This window comes from Bos taurus, chromosome 3, assembly GCF_002263795.3.
Source record: "Bos taurus isolate L1 Dominette 01449 registration number 42190680 breed Hereford chromosome 3, ARS-UCD2.0, whole genome shotgun sequence".
In the NCBI taxonomy this organism is placed as follows: Eukaryota; Metazoa; Chordata; class Mammalia; order Artiodactyla; family Bovidae; genus Bos; species Bos taurus.
In genome coordinates this window covers 105,367,598-105,390,992 of record NC_037330.1, presented here as the reverse complement: position 1 = coordinate 105,390,992, position 23,395 = coordinate 105,367,598, and the positions used below count along the sequence as shown (strand labels likewise).

At 51.5% G+C, this 23,395-nt stretch overlaps 1 protein-coding gene and 1 long non-coding RNA gene across 2 annotated transcripts in view; one reads left to right on the top strand and one right to left on the bottom strand.

The window, feature by feature from the left end:
• KCNQ4 (potassium voltage-gated channel subfamily Q member 4) overlaps positions 1-16,361 on the top strand; it is a 58,794-nt gene extending 42,433 nt beyond the window's left edge. The window contains exons 10-14 of the mRNA XM_024990216.2: positions 3,974-4,194; positions 6,351-6,450; positions 8,628-8,759; positions 13,512-13,641; positions 14,177-16,361. Coding sequence (XP_024845984.1) covers positions 3,974-4,194; positions 6,351-6,450; positions 8,628-8,759; positions 13,512-13,641; positions 14,177-14,389 — 796 coding nt within the window. The 3' untranslated portion in view covers positions 14,390-16,361. The remainder of the gene's footprint in view (positions 1-3,973; positions 4,195-6,350; positions 6,451-8,627; positions 8,760-13,511; positions 13,642-14,176) is intronic.
• On the bottom strand, positions 16,315-18,732 carry LOC132344933 (uncharacterized). The gene is made up of 2 exons (XR_009494022.1): positions 18,654-18,732; positions 16,315-17,255 (listed from the first exon to the last, which is right to left on the bottom strand). It is a non-coding gene; the product is annotated as an uncharacterized lncRNA (long non-coding RNA).
• Between the last annotated feature and the right edge of the window lie 4,663 nt (positions 18,733-23,395).

The following is a 23,395-nucleotide window of genomic DNA, read 5'->3' as shown; positions in this document are numbered from 1 at the left end:
GCACTAGGAACATAGTGATGAATAAAACATGGTGCCAAGAGAGTTGCAAGGAGTAACTGCCATGTGGTGTGAGCAACACAACTCAAGGAGGAAGCAGAGGGTGGCGAACACCAAGGGGAGGAGGTGAGAGAGCTTGGCTGTTGCAGCCCGTCGTGGAGGTCGGGAGCTAAAGCTGGGTCACAGAAGCCCTGTGAGAACCTCATTCTGTTGGCACTGCCTGGCAGCTGGGGCTTAAGAGTCCTGCGCATCCCAAAGTGCCTTGGCAGCCTTGTGGATTGAGGCGGGGGAGGGGGCTGGGGCGGGAGGAGGAGAGGGGGACAGAGCTCCTCGATGCTCGCTGCTCGACCCAGAAGCAGAGTTTCTTAGAAATGTGGCTCCGTTCTGAATCTGGCTGGGGGCCTTGGGTGCAAGCCTTCTGTGCCTCCACTTCCTCAGATGTAAAATGAGGGTGATACCAGGATCTGTTTCCACTCAAACTGTGCCTGGCTCAGAGGAAGTGCCAGATAAATGTTGGCCTCACGTGATTTACTGTTATGGTATGCGCTTGGAAACCACTGCTGGAGGGAACACGTTGGGGGGTAAAGCCGAGGAAACTCTGGGTCAGCTGTCCCCCTTTGCAAGATTCCTTGGGCTCTGTGGGTGTGATGGGCAGGAAGGGCAAGGCCAGGGCTGTTTCCACAGTCTCGAAGAGAGAGGCTATATTCAGCATCAGAACAGGTAGGCTGCCTCAGACCCTCTGTAAGCCTGGTGTTTGGCAGGCAGATGGACTACTTAAAGAAATCCCTGTGAAAGTGAGCACAGGGGTTGGGTCCAGCCAAGCAGTCAGAAGGCAGCATGTGCCTTGAGCTTGCCCTCTCTTACAGGGATGCCCCAGTTAAATTCACACACCTGTCCTCCAGCCACCAATGGTGCTGAAATCACTGGCACCACTGATGTTTTGGGCCAGAAAATTCCTTATTGTTCGAGGCTGTCCCATGCATTGTTCAGCATCCTTGGCCTCTACCTAGATGCTAGGAGCACCTCCCTCCCTGCCTCAGGGAGACAACCAAAAATGTCTCCAGCCAAATGTCCCCTCAGTTCAGTTCAGTCACTCAGTTGTGTCCGACTCTTTGCGACCCCATGAATTGCAGCACGCCAGGCCTCCCTGTCCATCACCAACTCGTGGAGTGCACTCAAACTCACGTCCATCGAGTCGGTGATGCCATCCAGCCATCTCAGCCTCTATCGTCCCCTTCTCCTCCTGCCCCCAATCCCTCCCAGCATCAGAGTCTTTTCCAATGAGTCAGCTCTTCGCATCAGGTGGCCAAAGTATTGGAGCTTCAGCTTCAGCATCAGTCCTTCCAAAGAACACCCAGGACTGATCTCCTTTAGAATGGACCAGTTGGATCTCCTTGCAGTCCAAGGGACTCTCAAGAGTCTTCTCCAACACCACAGTTCAAAAGCAAAATGTCCGCTAGTGAGCAAAATAACCCCCAGCTGAGAATTACTGCCAGAGACCCTCTCCTGTTGGCTCCTCCCAGAGAAAGAACACAGCTTCTGAAGTCACAGAAAACTGGGTTCCAGTCCTTGTTCCATGCAGAGAAGCTCTGTGACCTTGGAAGCTTAGGCACCCCCTTCCATATCTGTAAAATAGGGGTGGTAACTGGAACCCGCCACCCAACGTGGCTGAGAGCCGAAAAGGCTCAGGCAGTCGGCCTGGACCTTGTGTGCTCTTCTGATGTCCACTGTGTGCCAGGTTCCTTTCCATTTTCTTTGAGCTTTTAGGCTCCAGAGAGACTGACATGAGCCATTTTCTGGGCCCTGCCCAAGGAGCTGGAATCCAGGGCCACTGCTGGGAAAACAGCACCTTCTTATACTGCAAAGGAGCCCAGGGTCTCTGGCTGGCTGGAAAGTTACAGAGTCCCACAAGTCAGGCTAGAAGCTCCTTCAACCATCACAGAATCAGAGCTGGAGAGAGACCTTTCAAGACCTCTAGGGCAAGTGCCCACACCCCTTCCTTCATGAGTCCTACTGAGCGCAAGCTCAGAATGGCTCACACACTTCTCATGACAGGGAGGTCAGCCCCTTTCCCCAGAACAGCACTGGAGTGATGTGCCAGGCACAGAGGTCCAGACTTCTGGGCCCTTGGCTGACTGTCAGGGCCTTCTCTGCCCCTCTCTCTTCTTCTGCCCCTTGAAGGAGCAGAGGACAGACGGGGTGGTCGCACGGACTGGGTGGGGTGGTGGGTGCTTGCCAGCATGAGAAGAGCCTGAAGGAACTGCTCTGCAGAGGAAAGTTTGGGAGAGCCAACCTCAAACTTCAGTTGGAATCTTTGGTATGTGCTGAGGAAATCCTGGGCCAGCCAACAGCATGATGGATTGCAGGGAGCCACCCCATCCTTCCCTTCTGATATCCTCAGGGCCCCCATCCTTGTCCTATTACCTCTCCCCTCCGGGCAGAGGTCCCTACTCCTAAGGATGGCCCTACATACATCCCAGCTGCCTTCCCAATAGCACCTTCCAGGGCCTCCCTCCCCTCAGCACCTTGCTCTGTATACTCCATCCCCTATGCCCGGGCATGGAGGACCCCGGTCCCCACTCAGCTCTGAAACTAGAATCTGTCTCCTGCTCAACCCTTGATCTGAAAGTCTCTGAGACCCAGTGACACAGTGTCCCACCCTGATCCCTGCTCCCTGTCTGCATCAGAATTCCCCCAAGACTGGCTGGTGTTCTCCTGAGCTGGGGCCCCGGACATTCAAGATACAAGGGCCCCAAAGCTGTCTGAAGGGGGCCTTTCAAGTGGCAAACATGCAGGGTGGTGGCGTTGACACCACCAGGAGGCCTCTGGATGGGGACGTTTGCACAGGTCCCATTCGGACAGCGATAACACGGTCCTTGAACCTCTTGGACAGAGTTACTCTAGCAGGCACTGGGTACGCTGGGCCTGTCCTGGGGCACCTGAGGCCTCCCCTCACCTGTCTCCTTCCAAGATTTGGAGGATAGGTGAGGAGTTTGGGTGTGGGAAGGGGAGTCTAAGGGCATACACAGATGTATACACGTGTCTTCACGTGTACATAGACGTGTAGGTGCTGTTGAACTGCAGGCTCAGGAGGCAGTGGGAGGTCGTGTGGGCAGGATATCAGTCTGGGTGGACAGAGAAGAACAGCTTACAGACCTTCACTGGTTTGGGGGTGGGGCCCACCGTCATGGCCTGGGCATACGTGTGGGCCCAGCAGCTAGACCCACAGGGCTAAGACCCCCAGCAGGCCAGGACACTGCACACCTCCAGGCTGTGATTTCATTCACACAGAAATCTGAATGATGGAGACCTTTGGAATTTTGCAGTGCACTGCCTATACAACTGTACCAGGTCCTAAGGCCCTGACCTGACCAGGTGAGGTCAGATAGCTCCAGCGGTGGGCAAAGGAGGAACATAGGTACACACACTGGCACCTGTGTGCATACAAGCACAGACACTACACACGTACACGCACACACCCTCAATTCCACACAGCCGGCCCACGTGCACAGAGAGGAGCTGGGGGCCTAACTCAGTGTGCTTGGCCAGGTGAGCTTCTCCATCCCTCAGCACCTTGTCTGTCCCCAGAGGGGTCTCTTGCCTCCACCCCCCGCCCCCCGGCTGGGCCAGGCCCAGCTCCCAGTCCACTGTCTGTCTCTGACTCCCTTCTTGGGTTTCTGCCACTCTTTCCACTCTGACATCTGTCTCCTGTGCACCCTTATCTGTCCGGGCAATGATGGGTGGGGGTTGGGGGTGGGGGTGGGGAGTGGAGTTGTTCAGACTGATCCTGGATTGGCTTCTCATAGGAGTCAGGGCCCCCCTTACCACACCCATGTTCCATCCTAGGAAGTCTCCGCTTGGAGGAGAGTCAGCCCCAGTAGCTGCCCCCAAGTCCCAAGTCAGCTGTGTCCCCACTCACACCTACCCCCAGCTGCAGCTAACTTGACTCTCTCCCCGACCTGACCTGCCCTGCCAGCAGCCGGATGGGCATCAAAGACCGCATCCGCATGGGCAGCTCCCAGCGGCGGACGGGCCCCTCCAAGCAGCACCTGGCACCTCCGCCGATGCCCACTTCCCCGAGTAGTGAGCAGGTGGGTGAGGCCAGCAGTCCCACCAAGGTGCAGAAGAGCTGGAGCTTCAACGACCGCACCCGCTTCCGGGCCTCCCTGAGACTCAAACCCCGCACCTCGGCTGAGGGTGAGCCCCTGCGGGTCTGGGGCCAGGACCCGCTGAGGATGGCAGGGCGGGCCTGGAGTCTGGGCTGGGGGTGGGAACACTTGGTTCTAGTCCCAGCTTTGCAGCAGATTGAGCATCTTTGGGCACCAGTCTTCTGGTCTGTAAAATGGGCATCATAATACTTGCTTTGCTGGGCTCCAGGCTGTTTGAGAATCAGAGGAGAATATAGAGGTAGCATTTGGTAGTGGTTAAGAGCATGGGGAGAAGGGATACAAGTATATATATGCCTGAGTTGTTCTACCATAACTACCATAACATTGTTAACTGGCTATGTTAAGTTGCTTCGGTCATGTCTGACTCTTTGTAACCCTATGGACTGTAGCCGGCCAGGCTCCTCTGTCCATAGGGTTCTCTAGGCAACAATACTGGAGTGAGTTGCCATGCCCTCCTCTAGGGGATCTTCCTGACCCAGGGATTGAACCAGAGTCTCTTATGTCTCCTGCTTTGGGAGGTGGTTCTTTACCACTAGCACCACCTAGGAAAACACCAATATTTAGAAAGAGAAAAAGAAAAAAGATTGGGGAACACATGTACACTCATGGCAGATTCAAGTCAATGTATGGCAAAACCAATACAATATCGTAAAGTAAAATAAATTAATTAATTAAAAAAAAAATACGTGACAAGAAAAAAATAAAAAAAGAGCACAGGCTTTGGAGCCAGGCTGCCTGGGTTTGAATCCTGGCTTTGTCACTTACCTTGGGCAGGTAACCTAATCTCCCTGGGCTTCATTTTCCACGTCTATAAAATGGGGATAGTGAACATATCTACTTCATAGGACTGTTGTGAGGATTATATGAGATTATCCACAGTAGGTGAACAGAAGAGTTCTGGAATATAGTAAGTGCTCATCAAAAGCTAGCAGCCTTACAAACATGCTCTGGAAGGAGCAGGAGGCCATCCGTGCTGAAGAGAGCCCTGACTGTGCACAGCCCCACTCTGGATTATCTTGTCTACTTCTCTTAACAATAGCAGGGTTGTGTCTATCCCCATTTTACAGATGGGCAGACTGAGCTCTCTCAGCAAGGAAATGGCAGAGCTGATATCCTTAAGCAGGTCTGTCCAACTCCATAGCCCATGCTCCCCACCCTGCCCGTTTGCTGGCCCAGCCTGTGGATATGAGGCTGTGAGCCTGGTGGGGGCTGCATTTAGAGAGGTGGCTTTTTGGAGTTCTAGCTCTGTTCCTGACTTACACTGTGACCTGGGTAAGCTACTGCCCTTTTCTGTGCCTTGGTGTCCTCTTCTGAAAAACAGGATTGGACCAAATTCCCTGGAAGACTTCTCCCAGCTCTGACATGCTTCAGGCCCCTGGGTGGTGGTGGGGGCGGGGGTGTAGAGGGGGGTGGATAAGGATGGAGGTTAAGGACAGGAACTTTGGAGGGAGGGGACCCAGCCATACTGCCTCTGTCTGTGCTGTATCAATCCCCCAACATGCTGCTGGCTGACCTCTTGGTCCTTTCCTGGAAAGTTACAGAACTCCACAAACCAGTCTTTGGAGGGTGCTGGTACCTGGGACCTGGTTGGTACCCAGGGCCTCCTCTTTCCTGCCAAGAAACTGCCTGACCTCCCCACCCTTTGGCCCCAGTGGGGCCAGGACAGCATCACCTGTCTCTGCAGTGCTGGGCACCAGCCTTGGAGAAGCCATTTCTCTTATCCCAGGAGGAGAACGACTTGCTTTAGAGGCTTCCTCCATAGCAGAGCTGGGGCTGGGAGCCCCGCCCCTTGATTCCCTCTTGGCTGAAGGATAAGGCTGATGTGAGAGAATGCGCAGATGCCTCAAGCCCTGTGTCACTGTCCTGCATGGTGGAGCCGGTGGGGCTTCCTCCAGGGCTGTGTGCAACTTGCCCTAGGCCAGACAGATGTGCCCTAAAGTGGTTCCTGCTCACTGGCCACCAGGCAGATGTGTACACAGGGCAGATGGGCCTGCAGCAAACTGAGGTGTTTCCCCTGGGTAGGGCAGCTGGGAGGCAAGAACCTGGTCTGCTTGTGCCCCCAGGAAGGCTCTGGCCCCTTTCTGGGGCTCTGTCTTCCTCTCTGTACCCCTCAGGGTGGTGGTAGGGATTGCAAGCACTCCCTTCTGCCACCGCCACCTGGGCCCCCTGCTCCTGACTTTTCAGAGGGCCCCTCGGAGGAAGTAGCGGAGGAGAAGAGCTACCAGTGCGAACTCACTGTGGACGACGTCATGCCCGCTGTGAAGATGGTCATCCGTTCCGTCAGGTGAGACTGAAGCAGGAGGTGGGCCACCTACCACTGCTCCCCATCTGGGGTCTGCCCTTGTGGCCAGGCCTGGCCTAGCTCCTGGCATACCAGCTGCTGCCTGCCTGGCACCTTCAACGGTGCTGGCTGGCGGGGTCCCTGGAGAGTGGGTGGGGTGGGGAGGTGGCATATGGCTCCCGGCTGGGTTGGTGCAGACTTATCATGTCGGGAGGGCTGGCCAGGTGGGGCGGTGGGCATGGCTGCCCACCACAGTCCCTCTACTCACACTACAGTCTTCTCCCTGCTTCTCCCCCTTACCGCTGTCTCCCTGAATGTCCGGCTGCCTCCTCTCTCTCTCTCTCTCCCTAGCTGTGTATCAGCAATCTGCCTGGCTCTCCCTGGGTCTCTGTCTTACAGGCAGTTTCACCCCATCTCTGTGTCTAAGTCTCATCACCCTCTTGCCTCCGTGACTCAAACTTACTGTCTTCCCTCGGGAGTCTTGACCTCAGCCTGTCTGTTTCCCCCAGGATTTCCTCTAGAGCCATACTGTTCAAACCACAGGTCACAACAGTTTGGAGTCAACTTAGTGAAATCAATTTAGTGGTCAGCATTCAAAAAAGAAAAAAGAAAGTATCAGAGTGCATCCTTCATAGTAAGAATAAATGTTTATGAAACTTCTATTTCAGTTATGTGTGTATGTTTATACTAGTTTCTGTAAACTATTTCTTATCGTAGTTCTTGGTCAAAAAGTTTGAAGGACCCTGTCCTCCTGGCTTCACTGGCTGTCTCCCTTAACAGTTCAGTGGGGACCAGAGTTCCTGAGCTCTTTAGCCATGTAGCCATGGATCTGGCTCCCAAACTCCTTGGAATGGAGTTCCAGCCTAATCTCTGTGTCCATCTGGTAGCTCCAGTTTCACCCCTAGGCCTTCCAGACTCATCCCCCTCTCTTCCCTAGCTGCTTCACCTGTCTGCAAGCCTCTTTCCTTTGTGTTCCTTTTAAATCAAAATCATCTGGACACCCCCTCTCCCAGAGAGTCTGAGGCCTCTCTCCACCCCTCTTTTATGCATCCTGTCTCTCCCCTCCAAGGGACCAGCTTCTGCAACACAACACCCAAGCTTCCCCCTGGCCCAAGTCAGCTCTCCTTGGCCCCTCACACTCAGCACGCCCCAGTCCTGCTCCCCCTCCCATGACCCCATGATAGGCAGTGACACCAGCATCCACCCTGTGCCCCAAGCCATGGGAGTCATCCTGGACTCAGACTCATAAGCCTTTCAGGCCCCTCTCCCACACTGCTCACAGCTCTTCTGTATCTCCACCCCACTGCCCACCCCCCTACCCCCACCCCCAGCTCAGGCTCATCCCCTGGAGTGGGTCTTCCTGCCTGGGACTCTGCCCCTCCAGGACATCCTCTACCCACACAGGTGGACAGAGGATGGTCATGCTAAAGCAGAGTAAACCACATGGCCCCTTCCCCACCACCCCAGCTTCCCATTGCCCAATCTCTGCCAGGGATGCTAGGATCTTCAGAATAACCCCTCACCCTACCTCTCATTGATTAACCCCTTTCCTTCACATCCTGTTCTGGCTACTTTGGACTGACTCTCACTCACACACCTCCATGCCTGTTTGTGTCCCCAAAGCCTCCCTTCATGCCCCTCCTCTTGCCCTGGGACTGGAAGGTATCACTTCTCAAGATGTCTCCTGACCTCCCCAGCCAAGCTCTCCCTTCTCATGGTCCCCAGTCCTCTTTCTCCACTCCTTGACATAGCCCTCATCGCCCCATAATTGTCTGTGTCCTCTTCGTCTCCCACCCCAGACCAGTGCTCCTGAGACCAGGGATTGTACCTGATGCCCTTTGGGGTGTCCAGGGTCCAGCACAGGAGCGCTAACAGGCATATGCAAAAATGCCTTCCCCTAAGCTTCCTTAGCAGCAGTGTTCACGGGTGCCTTGCTTGTGTCCCACCCAATAGAGAGAAACGACAGTCCCGGCCCTCCCAGTGACTGCATATCAAAGAAGACCAAACAAACTCAGGAGGCTGGGGCCGGAGCGTGGTGGGGAGGGAGGGAGGCCCAAGACTCAGGTGTGGCTGTCTGCAGTGGCCCAGGCAGGAGGTGGCCTCCTGCCAGACAAGGTAGCAAAGGACAGCGAGGGGGCTGGAAAAGAATGCCTGTCCTCTGAGACTCCCTATCCCCACAGGATCCTGAAGTTCCTGGTAGCCAAAAGGAAATTCAAGGAGACGCTGCGACCATACGACGTGAAGGACGTCATTGAACAGTACTCAGCAGGGCACCTGGACATGCTGGGCCGGATCAAGAGTCTGCAGGCTCGGTGGGTGCACCGGGGCCGGGGCCGGGGGAGCGGGGCAGGACTGCCGCGGCACCAGTTCCCGCAGGAGGTCCGCTGGAGCCCCTCTGCGGGCGCCCGAACGCAGCCCTGAGCGCCCCCTAGGGGCCGCGGCGGGAGCTGGCGTTTCTTGCTTGCAGCGCATTGCAGCGGGAGCCTGCCACCCGCACCTGTTATCGAACTTGAAAGGGAAAGTGTTAGTCGCTCAGTCGTGGCCGACTCTTTGCGACCCCATGGACTGTAGCCCATCAGGCTCCTCTGTCCATGGCATTTCCCAGGCAAGAACGCTGGAGTGGGTTGCCATTTCTTTCCCCAGGGGATCTTCTCCACCTAGGGATTGAACCTGGGTCTCCTGCGTTGCAGGTCGACTCTTCACCATCTGAGCCACCAGGGAAGCCTTACTGAACCTGAAGCAAACCCTACTGACCTGCTCGCTTCAAGGACGTCTTTAGATGACTGCTTTCTCGTCCTAAAATAATAGGCTTAAAATAATCAGTGACCCCCCCCCCCCCAGCATCTCCTAATAGAATAGGCAAATTATCCTCAGTGCTGCTCACCTCTTGCCTCTGGAGTCCTCTTCCAACACCTCTTCTCTCTGCCCAGCGTGTAGGAAGATTCTCACACCAAGAACTCAATCACCTATACCTCGCCCCTTTCCTCTTGTGGCCTGCATTGTCACTGCCCATTCATTTGTTCTCTCAAGAAATAGTCACTGGGCGTTTATTTGTTACTTGCCAGACAGTGGGGATATGGTGGAAAACAAATGGCCTCTGCTTCATGGAGCTCTCATTCCAGTGGAAGAACAGATGATAGTAAGTGAAACCAGAACATGTCAGATGATGATAAAGGCTAAGAAGAAAAATAAGGTTAGGATGTTTAGATTTGTGATTTTTAAATAGGCAAGAAGGTGACATTTGAGAAAAAAAATTGAAGGTGAGGCAAACAGTCCCATGATTGTAGTTTGTTTAAAACAGTTTCCAGAGGGAACAGCAAGTGCAAAGGTTTTGAGATGGGCAGGTGTGTGGGGTGATGTTTTAGGAACAGCAAGCAGCCCAGTGTGCCTGTCCTGGCATGAGGGAAGCAGGAGACGAGGTTAGAAGGCTAATAGCACTTAGACTATATAAAGCTCTGGGGGCCACTGCAAAGATGTTGGCGTTCATCCAGAGTAAGACGCACGCACTGGAGGGCTTTGAACAAAGGACAGATGCAATCTGAGATATATTCTAAAAGGATCATCCTAGATGCTGTGTTGAGAATGGCCTATAGGGGGCTAGAATGGAAACAGGGAGCCCAGTGAGGGGGCTAATTCAGATGTGCAGGCGAGAGATGGTGGCGGTGTGCACCAGGTGGCAGCAATTAAGGGGAGGCGAAATGGTCAGATTGTAATTATGTTCTGAAAGTAGAGCTGACAGCATTTTCAGATAGGGTGTAAGAGGAAAAAGAGAGAGAATCAAGGATAAAGCCAAAGTTTTTGGCTTGAGCAAGAGGAAAAAGTTGCTGTTTATTGACATGGGGAAAGTCAATGAGTGGAGCAAGTTTCGATCAGGAAAGCTGGGACATGCTGGGTTTGTGATGCCCATCAGACAGCTAAATGGAATGTGGATCTGGCAGAGGAGTGTGGAGTTTGGAGGAGAGGTATGGGCTGGAGATAAAGATTTGGTGTCAACCGTATATAGAGGCATGGAAAATCTGGAACTGAAGACGTCATTTAGTGAGTGAGAGTAAATAGAAGAAAAAAAAGAAGTCCTAGGAGTGAGCTCTGGGTCCTGAAATGTTAAGCGGTTGTGGAGATAAAGGAGGAACCAGAAAAGGAGACTGAGAAGGAGAAGTGAGTGAGGTAGGAGAACTGGGTGAAAGTGATGTTTGGGAATCCAAATGAAGAACCTGCAGAAAGAAGGGGTGATCCGATGTGCCAGGTACTGCTAACAGGTCAAGCATAGTGAGGGCTGAGAATCGAATTTAGCAACATGGAGGTCTTTTGGTGTCTTGACAACTGTGGTTTCAGTGAAATGGTGGGAATGAAAGCTTGATTAGAGAGGTTTTAGAGAGGCAGAAAAGAGAAATTGAAGATAGAGGGTAGGGATAACACTTTGAAGCATGTCGCTGTAAAGGGGACCAGCTTCAGCCTTGTCCCCCTTATAACTCACATCCCCACTTGTGTCTCTCCCTCTTCCCAGTCCACCATTCCTACCTGTGCTCCCATCAGGCAGCTGTTTTACTTGTCATGTTTATGGGTGGTGGCTCTGCTCGCCTGGTCAAAGCAGTGACCTGGCACTTCCATTAAACTTGGTCTCCCCATTCAGTTCAGTTCAGTTCAGTCGCTCAGTCATGTCCGACTCTTTGCGACCCCATGAACAGCAGCACGCCAGGCCTCCCTATCCATCACCAACTCCCGGAGTTCACTCAAACTCACGTCCATCGAGTTGGTGACGCCATCCAACCATCTCATCCTCTGTCGTCCCCTTCTCCTCCTGCCCTCAATCTTTCCCAGCATCAGGGTCTTTTCAAATGAGTCAGTTCTTCTCATCAGGTGGCCAAAGTATTGGAGTTTCAGCTTCAAAATCAGTCCTTCAAATGAACACCCAAGACTGATCTCCTTTAGGATGGACTGGTTGGATCTCCTTGCAGTCCAAGGGACTCTCAAGAGTCTTCTCCAACACCACAGTTCAAAAGCATCAATTTTTCGGCACTCAGCTTTATTCACAGTCCAACTCTCACATCCATACATGACCACTGGAAAAACCATAGCTTTGACTAGACGGACCTTTGTTGGCAAAGTAATGTCTCTGCTTTTTAATATGCTGTCTAGGTTGGTCATAACTTTCCTTCCAAGAAGTAAGCGTCTTTTAATTTCATTGCTGCAATCACCATCTGCAATGATTTGGGAGCCCAGAAAAATAAAGTCAGCCGCTGTTTCCACTATTTTCCCATCTATTTGCCATGACGTGATGGGACCGGATGCCATGATCTTCGTTTTCTGAATGTTGAGCTTTAAGCCAACTTTTTCACTCTGCTCTTTCACTTTCATCAAGAGGCTCTTTAGTTCCTCTTCACTTTCTGCCATAAGGGTGGTGTCATCTGCATATCTGAGGTTATTGATATTTCTCCCGGAAATCTTGATTCCAGCTTGTGCTTCTTCCAGCCCAGCATTTCTCATGATAAGTTCTCATTTCTGCATATAAGTTAAATAATCACAGTGACAATATACAGCCTTGATGTACTCCTTTTCCTATTTGGAACCAGTCTGTTGTTCCATGTCCAGTTCTAACTGTTGCTTCCTGACCTGCATACAGGTTTCTCAAGAGGCAGGTCAGGTTGTCTGGTATTCCCATCTCTTTCAGAATTTTCCACGGTTTCTTGTGATCCACACAGTCAAAGGCTTTGGCATAGTCAATAAAGCAGAAATAGATGTTTTTCTGGAACTCTCTTGCTTTTTCCATGATCCAGTGGATGTTGGCAATTTGATCTCTGGTTCCTCTGCCTTTTCTAAAACCAGCTTGAACATCTGGAAGTTCACGGTTCATGTACTGCTGAAGCCTGGCTTGGAGAATTTTGAGCATTACTTTACTAGCATGTGAGATGAGTGCAATTGTGTGGTAGTTTGAGCATTCTTTGGAATTGCCTTTCTTTGGGATTGGAATGAAAACTGACCTTTTCCAGTCCTGTAGCCACTGCTGAGTTTTCCAAATTTGCTGGCATATTGAGTGCAGCACTTTCACAGCATCATCTTTCAGGATTTGAAATAGCTCAACTGATATTCCATCATCTCCACTAGCTTTGTTCATAGTGATGCTTCCTAAGACCCACTTGACTTCACAAACCAGGATGTCTGGCTGTTGGTGAGTGATCACACCATCATGATTATCTTGGTCGTGAAGATCTTTTTTGTACAGTTCTTCTGTGTATTCTTGCCACCTCTTCTTAATATCTTCTTCTTCTGTTAGGTCCATACCGTTTCTGTCCTTTATCGAGCCCATCTTTGCATGAAATGTTCCCTTGATATCTCTAATTTTCTTAAAGAGATCTCTAGTCTTTCCCATTCTATTGTTTTCCTCTATTTCTTTGCAGTGTTCAGTTAGGAAGTCTTTCTTATCTCTCCTTGCTATTCTTTGGAACTCTGCATTCAAATGGGTATATCTTTTCTTTTCTCCTTTGCTTTTCACCTCCTTTCTTTTCACAGCTATTTGTAAGGCCTCCCCAGACAGCTATTTTGCTTTTTTTTTTTGCATTTCTTTTCCATGGGGATGGTCTTGATCCCCGTCTCCTGTACAATGTCACAAACCTCCGTCCATAGTTCATCAGGCACTCTATCTATCAGATCTAGGCCCTTAAATCTATTTCTCACTTCCACTGTATAATCATAAGGAATTTGATTTAGGTCATACCTGAATGGTCTAGTGGTTTTCCCTACTTTCTTCAATTTAAGTCTGAATTTGGCAATAAGGAGTTCATGACCTAAGCCATAGTCAGCTCCTAGTCTTGTTTTTGCTGACTGTATAGAGCTTCTCCATCTTTCCCTGCAAAGAATATAATCAGTCTGATTTCAGTGTTGACCATCTGGTGATGTCCATGTGTAGACTCTTCTCTTGTGTTGTTGGAAGAGCAAACTGGCCCCCTTTCTCAGATGGCCTGCTCCCACCCAGGTGAATGTCTCCCCTTTAAGAAGGCGAGCTCTAATTCTTGTATGAAAGAGGGTGGCCAGTGTCTGGGTCCTTTGACAGTTCTCTTTCCCCACAGGGTGGACCAGATTGTCGGCCGGGGCCCCGGGGACCGGAAAGCCCGGGAGAAGGGTGACAAAGGGCCCTCCGATACGGAGGCGGTGGATGAAATCAGTATAATGGGACGTGTGGTCAAGGTGGAGAAGCAGGTGAGTTGGGATGGAGTTTCGCTGGTGTGGGGAAGCTAGCCGTCGACTGAGAAGCTCTGGAAGGCCCCCGGGTTAGGCCCAAGGGGAGGGTCCGCTTCTCAGAGCTTTAGCCCAGAGCACCTGAACTGCAGGCCGGAGCCGGGCCCACGCATCCGCTGAGAGGTGGACCCCGCCCCACACAAGGCCTGCCTCCCAGAAGGCCCGCCCGCTCCTGCTAAACGACCCCGATAAACCAGCCCTCTCCGGCCAAGCCCCGCCCTAGGCTGCTAGCATCTCAGATAAGCCCAAGTCCCGCCTACTTCATTTAACCCTGCCTCAATTGTCTCTCTTGATCATCTGGACTATCCCAACCCGTCACAACTAAATTTCGTTGCGGGGGTGGGTGGGAATAAACCCCAGGTTCCCAGCTTCGTTCCACCCTCCAGCCGAGCTCCGCCTTTCCCGTCGCACCTCCTCCCGGGCAAGCCCCGCCCCCGGCCGCTCCCCGCCCCCAGGCCCCGGCCAGGCCCCGCCTCCAGCCGCGCCCCGCCCCCAGGTGCAGTCCATCGAGCACAAGCTGGACCTGTTGCTGGGCTTCTACTCGCGCTGCCTGCGCTCTGGCACCTCGGTCAGCCTGGGCACCGTGCAAGTGCCGCTCTTCGACCCCGACATCACCTCCGACTACCACAGCCCTGTGGACCACGAGGACATCTCTGTCTCCGCACAGACGCTCAGCATCTCCCGCTCGGTCAGCACCAACATGGACTGAGGGTCTTCTCAGGGGCGGGGCAGCACACGGCCAGCCCGTCGGCCTGGCTCTCGGACTCGCCCTCTGAGGCCTCCGGACTCTTACTTGAACTCCCTCCCTCGTGGGGAGAGAGGCCACATGCAGTATTGAGCTGTCTGGGTGGGCGAAATATCCGACGTGGGTGCCAGCGACCCGCCCCACCTCAGGAGCGAGAGATGCCAGGCCACACGGAGGGCAGCAGCGGCGGCTGCCCGGCGGCCTCTGGGTCCCCCAGTGCCCTGCCCATTCCATCAAGGCCCGACAGGGCCTGCCTGGCAGGGGCACTGCCCCTGGAGTGGGAACAGGGCGCTGGGGCCCTGGGCCCTGACCCAGCTTCCAGCTATGCAAGGCGAGGTCTTTGGCCCGCCCTTCGGACAGAGCAGGGAAGCCTTCCCGCCAAGACCCCACTCCACTTGGGGGTGGGCCCATGGTGCCCACACAGGTACCCATAAGCACAGGAGCCTGCCGCCAGGCAGGTGGGCACCATATATGCAAACTATGTTAAATATGCAACTTTGGGGACCCCCATGGGGTCCCTCTGCCCCTCCCACCCTGGGAGATGGGCCCCCAGCTGTAGCTGGTCTCAGGCTGCTTGGCTATGACCCCCATCCCTGATCTTTGGCTTATCAACCCCTCTTCTCCCCTCCCAGCATGGGGCCTGTTTCTCCCTTGCCTCCCCAAGGACAGTGCCTGGGCCTTTCTTCCCATTTGCAGGTGTCCACACCCAGGGGCTCCCTCTTCCTGCCAGTGTTCACTCCCCTCTGGCCCTAGGCACCTCTGACAGCATAACTGTCTGTGTTCTGCCCCCAAATCTCCCAGACAGTGCTCCCACGGTCAGACAAACATGTCCCTACAGTTTCCCCAGACACGCAGGTAGCCTCTCAGCATTCCTGCTGACAAAGACAATTACCTACACTTGGAGACTTCAGCACAGAGCCACTCAGCGTTTGCTGGGTCTCCGCAGCTGAGGCCAGTGGCCTGCAGAGGGATGTCCACTCCTACCAACCCCATCCAGGTAGGAGAGGGAGCTCTCACGTGACCCCAGGTCTCGCCAGGCCCCACCCCAGAGCTTTACCAGCTCCCTTTTCTCAAGAAGAGTTACTCCTCATAGGTCCAGGAGCCCTAACTGCTGCCTCTGCCTGTCCCTAAGGGCCCTCCTTGGTATCCCCACAGCACGACTCAAGGCTAGGCCTCTTGGGGTCTGGACAGCCCTGGAAAGCCCCCAGGCCCTTTCCCAGGGTGGCTGTCAGGTCCGCTTCTGTCTAGGCTTGCCCTGCTCCTAGTCGCTCTAACTCCCAGAGAGAATAATAAACATCAAGCAAGTCCCATTCATCAGGCACCAACTGTGCATATGGCGCTCACACGCACTGTTTCCCCTCCTTCCTTACCCTCCTCTTCACTTCAGTTGGCAGCCCCCTTACCGCATAAGCCCCCATCCACTGCAGGCCCCCAGCACCTCTTTGGTATCCCTACCGCTTTGTCCCTCTTCTGCAGAGCCAATGCAGGTGGCAGGAGGGTGACGGGGAGTGGACTAATGGTGACCCTCTGTGGGGCACCAGGGAATAAGGGGCTCAGGCCCAGCTGCCTGCATCTCATGACTGGGGACCTGCATGCACCAGCGCCAGGGCTGGGGTTGGACCTTGCTCAGCCCCCAGGTGCCCAGCCCCTGCCCCCACATGCCCTCTGCATGTGACCATCATGCCCTGGATGGAGCCTGTCCTGGCTCACCTCACCCGCACTACACTGTCCCCAGAGAGCCACACCTCCACCCCCTGAGAGACAGAGCTGTGGAGAGGGGCAGGAGGCTGGGATCGCCCCATGACCAAAGGAGACTTGGGGAGAAGCCCTCCCTCCTTCATGATCGAGGTTCCCCACCAACCCGGTTCTCGGATATGCAAGTACCTCACTTTGTTAACTTATTAACTTATTGATTTCATTAAAGTTTTCAGTAGGAGGTGGTTGGTCTTGGCTGTTCAGTGTCTGTGGAGTGGAGCACCTGGTCTGGGGCTGGGGGTGAGGAGATCTGGATTAGTCAGGACTCTTGGGTGTAAACAACAGAAACGCAACCTGATATGTTTGAAGCAAAAATAAAAGAAAGAAAGTTTACTGGCCCAGATAACTAAAAAGTCCAGGAAGTAGATTTGGCTTCATATGAAGCTAGATCTGGGTGCTTAAATGTGTCAGGGACCTGTCGTCTGTCTCAGCCCTCCTGTTAGGCAGGCTGCCCTCTCACGATGACCCCTGGTACTTCCAAATTAACTTTCCTTTGGTTCAGTGCCCCAGTGAAAAATGAGTACCACTTTCCTAATAGTTTGTATCAGTCAAGGTCCAGTGAGGAAAACAGAAATCGCCCTAGGTTTTTCAACACAGGGAATTTACTATAGGGAACGGCTTACACTGATGTAGGTGGACTGAAAGAATAAACGGAACACCAGGATAAACTAATGAGAGCCACTGCAGGAAGCAGATCCCACTCCTGAGGCTGCAGGAGTGCAGGGGAGAGGTCGAGGCTGGCAGAACCAGTGGACTTGACTGGGGGAGCCCCATAATGCTAGAGCGCAGAGGTCTGGAGAGGGGTGCTGTCTGGCTAGTGCTAGTACCTCCTAGGGGACACAGTGAAGCTTGTCTGGGAGTGCAGAAAAGTAGCTGAGGGCTGGGAGCAGCTGTGGCTACCAGGCTGTTGTAAATACGGTTAGAAGGAAGAGAAGGCAAAGGAAGAAGGAAAATCTCCACTTCTGCCTTCCAGTGTTTCCCCAGTGCCCCTAGTTATCAAAGCTAGCTGACAAAGTTGATGTGGTTTGCAGAGTCCCAGCTCCAGTTTCACAGAGCAGAGTACAGAAGGCTGCATCTGGAACGAAAAAGCAATAGCTTCATAACTGGCACGGCCCAACCCTTTGGACACTTGGTATTCATACATGTCCATCCACGGATGCTGAACCTCCATCTAGCAACAGTAGCTTCCACCTCATGAGATGAAACTATCCTGCATACAAATGAAGATCTTAACTCACCCCCTAGAAATGATAAACACAAGAAATTCCACCATGCAATAGATGTATCCAGCTCTAGGACTTAGTCATTGAATCCATATTTGGGCGATGTTAATTACTCTAATTCAGTCACAATCACACCTGCAATTGAAGAGTATACTGTAAAGTTAGCAATCGCCTACAAACTTAAAATAAAATCCTAAGGGACAAGGAGAAGAGAGGGGAGAAAAGCAATTAATATCACACACACACACACACAGACACACACACACACATGCCCCTTGATGCAATAGAACCCCTCTGGTAGCTGGTCACAGTGCCATAGCTGATATATGTTCAATCAAGTAAGTGTTTCTCTTTATCTATTATATATACTTCACTAATTGAGTAAATACATTCTTTCTTCCACTCTCCTTCTATGTTCCCTTTGTCCTTGACCGGGATCTCAGCCAGCTGGAATTTGTCACGTGGTGGAATGATCCCAAAGAATCATTCTTAAAGGGTCTGAAGCTTCAGTGGTCCTGCACAGTTTTGGATGCAATAGCTTTCTGTTAACTCTGTGCAAGGGACCCCTGAGAACGCCCTGGTCCCAGACATAGTCTTCCTTGCCCTTGCTGTGTAGTGACACCCCTATTTCCCCTTGGTAATGGGGACCAGTCAGGCAGCCAGCATGCTGACTCTTTCTTTGCCTGTTATTTGAGTGGCATGAGAAGCCCAATATGGCCAGTTAGAAGTTCCAACTTCCAATTAAATGAAAACTGGGTTGCTTCCCTTCCCTTGAGAACTGAGACCTCCAAACTAACAGAGGCCAATGTTGGGGGGACAGGAAGCAAAAGTTGCATGAGTGGGTATAGTAGCCTGAATAATGCCCACCCAAAGATATCAGGTCCTAATCTCTCAGTTCAGTTCAGTTCAGTTCCGTTCAGTCGCTCAGTTGTGTCTGACTCTTTGCGACCCCATGAATTGCAGGAATGTGTAAAATGTTACCTTATAAGGGAAGAAGGATTTTTGCAGATGTGATTAAGTTAATGATCTTGACATAGGGAGATTATCCTGGATTATCCAGGGGCCCTAAATCCAATTGCCAGTGTCCTTTTAAGAAAGAGGCAGATGGAGATCTCACACATACAGGAGACAGAAGTAGAGACTGGGGTAAGGTGGCCTCAGCAGAGGAATGCCAGTGGTTACTAAAAGCTGGAAGAGTCAAGGAATGGATTCTTCCCCATAATCTTGGAGGAGTGCAGCCCTGCTTATACCTTGATTTAGGTTCACTGAGGCTGATGTTGAACTTCTGGCCGTCAGAACTGTGAGAGAGTAAGTTCTGTTGTATGATGTCACCAAATTTATAGTAATTTGTTATGGCAACTACAGGGCTTCCTTGGCGGCTCAGATGGTAAAGAATCTGCCTGCAATGTAGGAGATCGGGGTTCGATCCCTGGGTTGGGAAGATCCCCTGGTGAAGGGAATGGCAACCCACTCCAGTATTCTTGCCTGGAAAATTCCCTGGACAGAGGAGCCTGACGGGCTACAATCCATGGGGTCGCAAAGAGTCAGACACAACTGAGTGACCAACACTTTCACTATGACAACTACAGGAAATTAATACTGAGGGTTATCTGGTGTAATTGTGAGAGACACCACTCTCACTTACCTTCTTTTGATTCCTGGAGCTTTATATGCTGGCTGTGTCAGTGAGGATTGGCCACTGCCCCCTCCATCAGAGAAAGGATCCAGTAGAATTAACCTGGCACCAGGTGACTTGATGAATCCCTGCAGAACGGTGGTATTTTGGTTAGTCAGCATCTGTTCCTGCTGATGTTTGGTTGGGCATACAGTGTAACATTAGCCAGACCAGCCTTGGTGAGGCAAGTCCATATCATTGAACCCATAAGCAATCTTCATTCTTGCTGCCATGACCACCTAAGTTATACAAGGGTATGTGGAGCAAGCACTGGAGGGTCTCCGGAGTGAGACTGACTGACAGCCATGGGTTGTGCTGTCTTAGCCATTAGATTATCTAGAGCCTCCTTGTCATGGATGCTCTTTGGTGGGACTTTTCCTTGGCATAGAAATACATTCACACCCTCTACCCATTTCTGATCAGATCAGATCAGATCAGTCGCTCAGTCATGTCCAACTCTTTGTCACCCCATGAATCGCAGCACGCCAGGCCTCCCTGTCCATCACCAACTCCCGGAGACTCACGTCTATCGAGTCAGTGATGCCATCCAGCCATCTCATCCTCTGTCGTCCCCTTCTCCTCCTGCCCCCAATCCCTCCCAGCATCAGAGTCTTTTCCAATGAGTCAACTCTTCGCATGAGATGGCCAAAGTACTGGAGTTTCAGCTTTAGCATCATTCCTTCCAAAGAAATCCCAGGGCTGATCTCCTTCAGAATGGACTGGTTGGATCTCCTTGCAGTCCAAGGGACTCTCAAGAGTCTTCTCCAACACCACAGTTCAAAAGCATCAATTCTTCAGTGCTCAGCCTTCTTCACAGTCCAACTCTCACATCCATACATGACCACAGGAAAAACCATAGCCTTGACTAGACAAACCTTTGTTGGCAAAATAATGTCTCTGCTTTTGAATATGCTATCTAGGTTGGTCATAACTTTCCTTCCAAGGAGTAAGCGTCTTTTAATTTCATGGCTGCAGTTACCATCTGCAGTGATTTTGGAGCCCAAGAAAATAAAGTCTGACACTGTTTCCAGTGTTTCCCCATCTATTTCCCATGAAGTGATGGGGCCAGATGCCATGATCTTCGTTTTCTGAATGTTGAGTTTTAAGCCAACTTTTTCACTCTCCTCTTTCATTTTCATCAAGAGGCTTTTTAGTTCCTCTTCACTTTCTGCCATAAGGGTGGTTGTCATCTGCATATCTGAGGTTATTGATATTTCTCCCAGCAATCTTGATTCCAGCTTGTGTTTCTTCCAGTCCAGTGTTTCTCATGATGTACTCTGCATATAAGTTAAATAAACAGGGTGACAATATACCCCTTCCTGAGTCTTCCTTGTCTGCCATCCACCAATTCTGTGCTTTCTGAGTCCCTGACCATCTAGCCAAACCTCGAGCCACTGCCTAGAAACCAGTGTGTATCCACACTTCTTTTTTTTCAAATCAAAGTATAGTTGATTTACAATGTTGTATTAATGTCTGCTATATAGCAAAGTGATTCATATACATATATTCTTTTCCATTATGGTTTATCTTGGAATACTGACTATAGTTCTCTGTGCTATACAATAAGACTTTGTTGTTTACCCACCCTGTATATAAAATAGTTTTCATCTGCTAACTTCAAACTCCTAGTCCATTACCGCCCCTTCCCTCCTGCTTGGCAGCCATAAGCTTGTTCTCTGTGTCTGTGAGCCTGTTGCTGTTTTGTAGACAAATCCATTTGTGGCATATTTTAGATTCCACATCTGATTGAATGGTATCTGTCTTTCTCTTTCTGACTTCTTTGCTTGGTATGGTTATCTCTAGATCCAACCGTGTAGCTGCAAATGGAATTATTTCACTTTTTTATGGCTGAGTAATATTCCATTGCATATATTAGCCACATCTTCTTTATCCGTTCATCTGTTGGTGAACATTTAGGTTGTCTTGGCTATTGTTAATAGTGCTGCTATGAATATAGGGGTGCATGTATCTTTTTGAATTATATCCATATGCCTGGATATATGCCCAGGAGTCAGATTGCTGGCAGATCCACACTTCTTGCCATCTCTCAATCCAGGCAAAGTGGGCAACCCAGTGTGCTGAAGGGTGAGTAGAGTTTAACCAGGCATGGGAATGGGGTGGTGAATGCTCCAGCTAGAGAGAATAGCATGTGTAATGGCCCAGTGGCACCAGAAAGAGTGATACGTGAATGGGGGAGAAGGAGATCCCTGGTTGGGCCCAGACAGAAAGGGAGAGAGTGGCACAGGATGGCACTTTAGGATGAGGCAGGAGTCAAGGTTTATAGGATCCACAAGTCCTTTCAAAGAGATAGGACTTAACCATGATGGCAGTGGGGAGTCAGTCAAAAATTCTGACTAGAGATCAAACCAGGATAGACTTGCATTTTAGACACTTTTCTTCCCAGGACAGAAGATGAATCTGAGGAAGCAAGCCTGGCTGCAGGGAGACCAGTTAGGAGACTGCTGCAGTAATCTGAGCAGGAGATGCTGGTGACCTGGACAAGTCCCGTGGAATTTCACTAACTGAACAAATGTGTCTGAAGCACCTGCTGTGTGTCAGACCCTGGCTCAGCACAATGCACAGGATGATCAGACACAGGAGACCCAGCTAGGGCCTTGAGGTCATCCAGCCCCTGGAGGAAACAGGTGTACAGCTACCCAGCACACACGCCACTCTTCTAAGTTTGCCTGGCTCAGCAAGGAGGGTTTGCAGGTGGCTATGGGAGTGCCCAAACTGTCATCAAATATGGCCTTGAGAGCAGGTGGTTTTAGCTTGATGTGTCATTTATCTGGGCTCCCCAGGTGCCGCTGCTGCTGCTGCTGCTAAGTCGCTTCAGTCGTGTCTGACTCTGTGCAACCCCGTAGACGGCAGCCCATCAGGCTCCCCCGTCCCTGGGATTCTCCAGGCAAGAACACTGGAGTGGATTGCCATTTACTTCTCCAATGCATGAAAGTGAAAAGTGAAAGCAAAATCGCTCAGTCGTATCTGACTCTTAGCGACCCCATGGACTGCAGCCCACCAGGCTCCTGGTCCATGGGATTTTCCAGGCAAGAGTCCTGGAGTGGGGTGCCATTGCCTTCTCCCCAGGTGCCGCTAGTGGTAAACAATCTGCCTGCCAATGCAGTAGACAAGAGACTCAGGTTCAGTCCCTGGGTGAGAAAGATCCCCTGGAGGAAGGCATGGCAATTCACTCCAGTATTCTTGCCTGGAGAATCCAATGGACAGAGGAGCCTGGTGGGCTACAGTCCATAGGGTCGCACAGAGTCAGACACAACTGAAGCAACTTAGCATGCACGTCACTTATCTATTACTAGGTAACAACTCACCCTACACCTCAGTAGCTCAAAACAGCAATTTTATTTTGTCTTGATGCTGTGGATCAGCAGTTTGAGTTGGTCTCAAATTCTAAGATGTTGTTCATCTCACCTGGGATCATTAATGCGATTGCAATCATCCAGCCTCTTGATGGGGGGTGGTTGTTCTAAGATGACCTCATTCATGTGTCTGGGGTTGGGTGCTGACTGTCTGTGCCCAGGCTGGCCCACAGGCAGGATGGCTTGTCTCTGCTCCATGGGGCTTCTCATCTTCTAATAGGTTAGACTGGGCTTCTTCACATGACAAGAGGACAAAAGCAGAAATTAAATAGTCCCTGGAGACTCCGGCTCAGAAATTGTACCAAGCAGCCTGGGAGTGCCATGCTGCAAGGGCTCAGCTCATCGGGATCCGGAGTGCTCGGCATCTGTTACAATTTTTAAAATTATTAATTAATGTTTGGCCCTGCTGGGTCTTTGCTGCTGCACATGGGCTTTCTCTGGTTGGGGCAAGCGGGGACTACTCTCCAGTCGCAGGCTTCTCGTTGCCACGGCTTTTGTTGTTGCAGAGCACAGGCTCTGGAGTGTAGGCTCAGTAGTTGTGGAGCATGGGTTTAGTTGCTTGGCGGCCTGTGGGATCTTCCCTGACCAGGGATTAAAGCTGTGTCCCTGGATTAGCAGATGGCTTCAACCACTGGACCACCACTTGTGCTGATCAAAGAAAATCATGCTGCATAGTTCTCAATTTGGATAAACTATTTCCTGGACTTTGGACAGTTCTAGTTGTTGAAAAATCTTCTTTATTTTCCCTCAAGAGGGGTATCTCTCTCCCTTTCACGCCTCTTGTGTGCAAGAGGGTCCTGAAGGCTGCTACAAGCTGTATTACTTTGCTGGGGGCTCCCATCACAAATGCTGCAGATGGCGGATGTGGGGGCTTAAACAACAGAAATCTCTTTCTTCACAGTTCTGAAGGCTGAAAGTTTAAGATAAAGGTGTTAGAAGATTG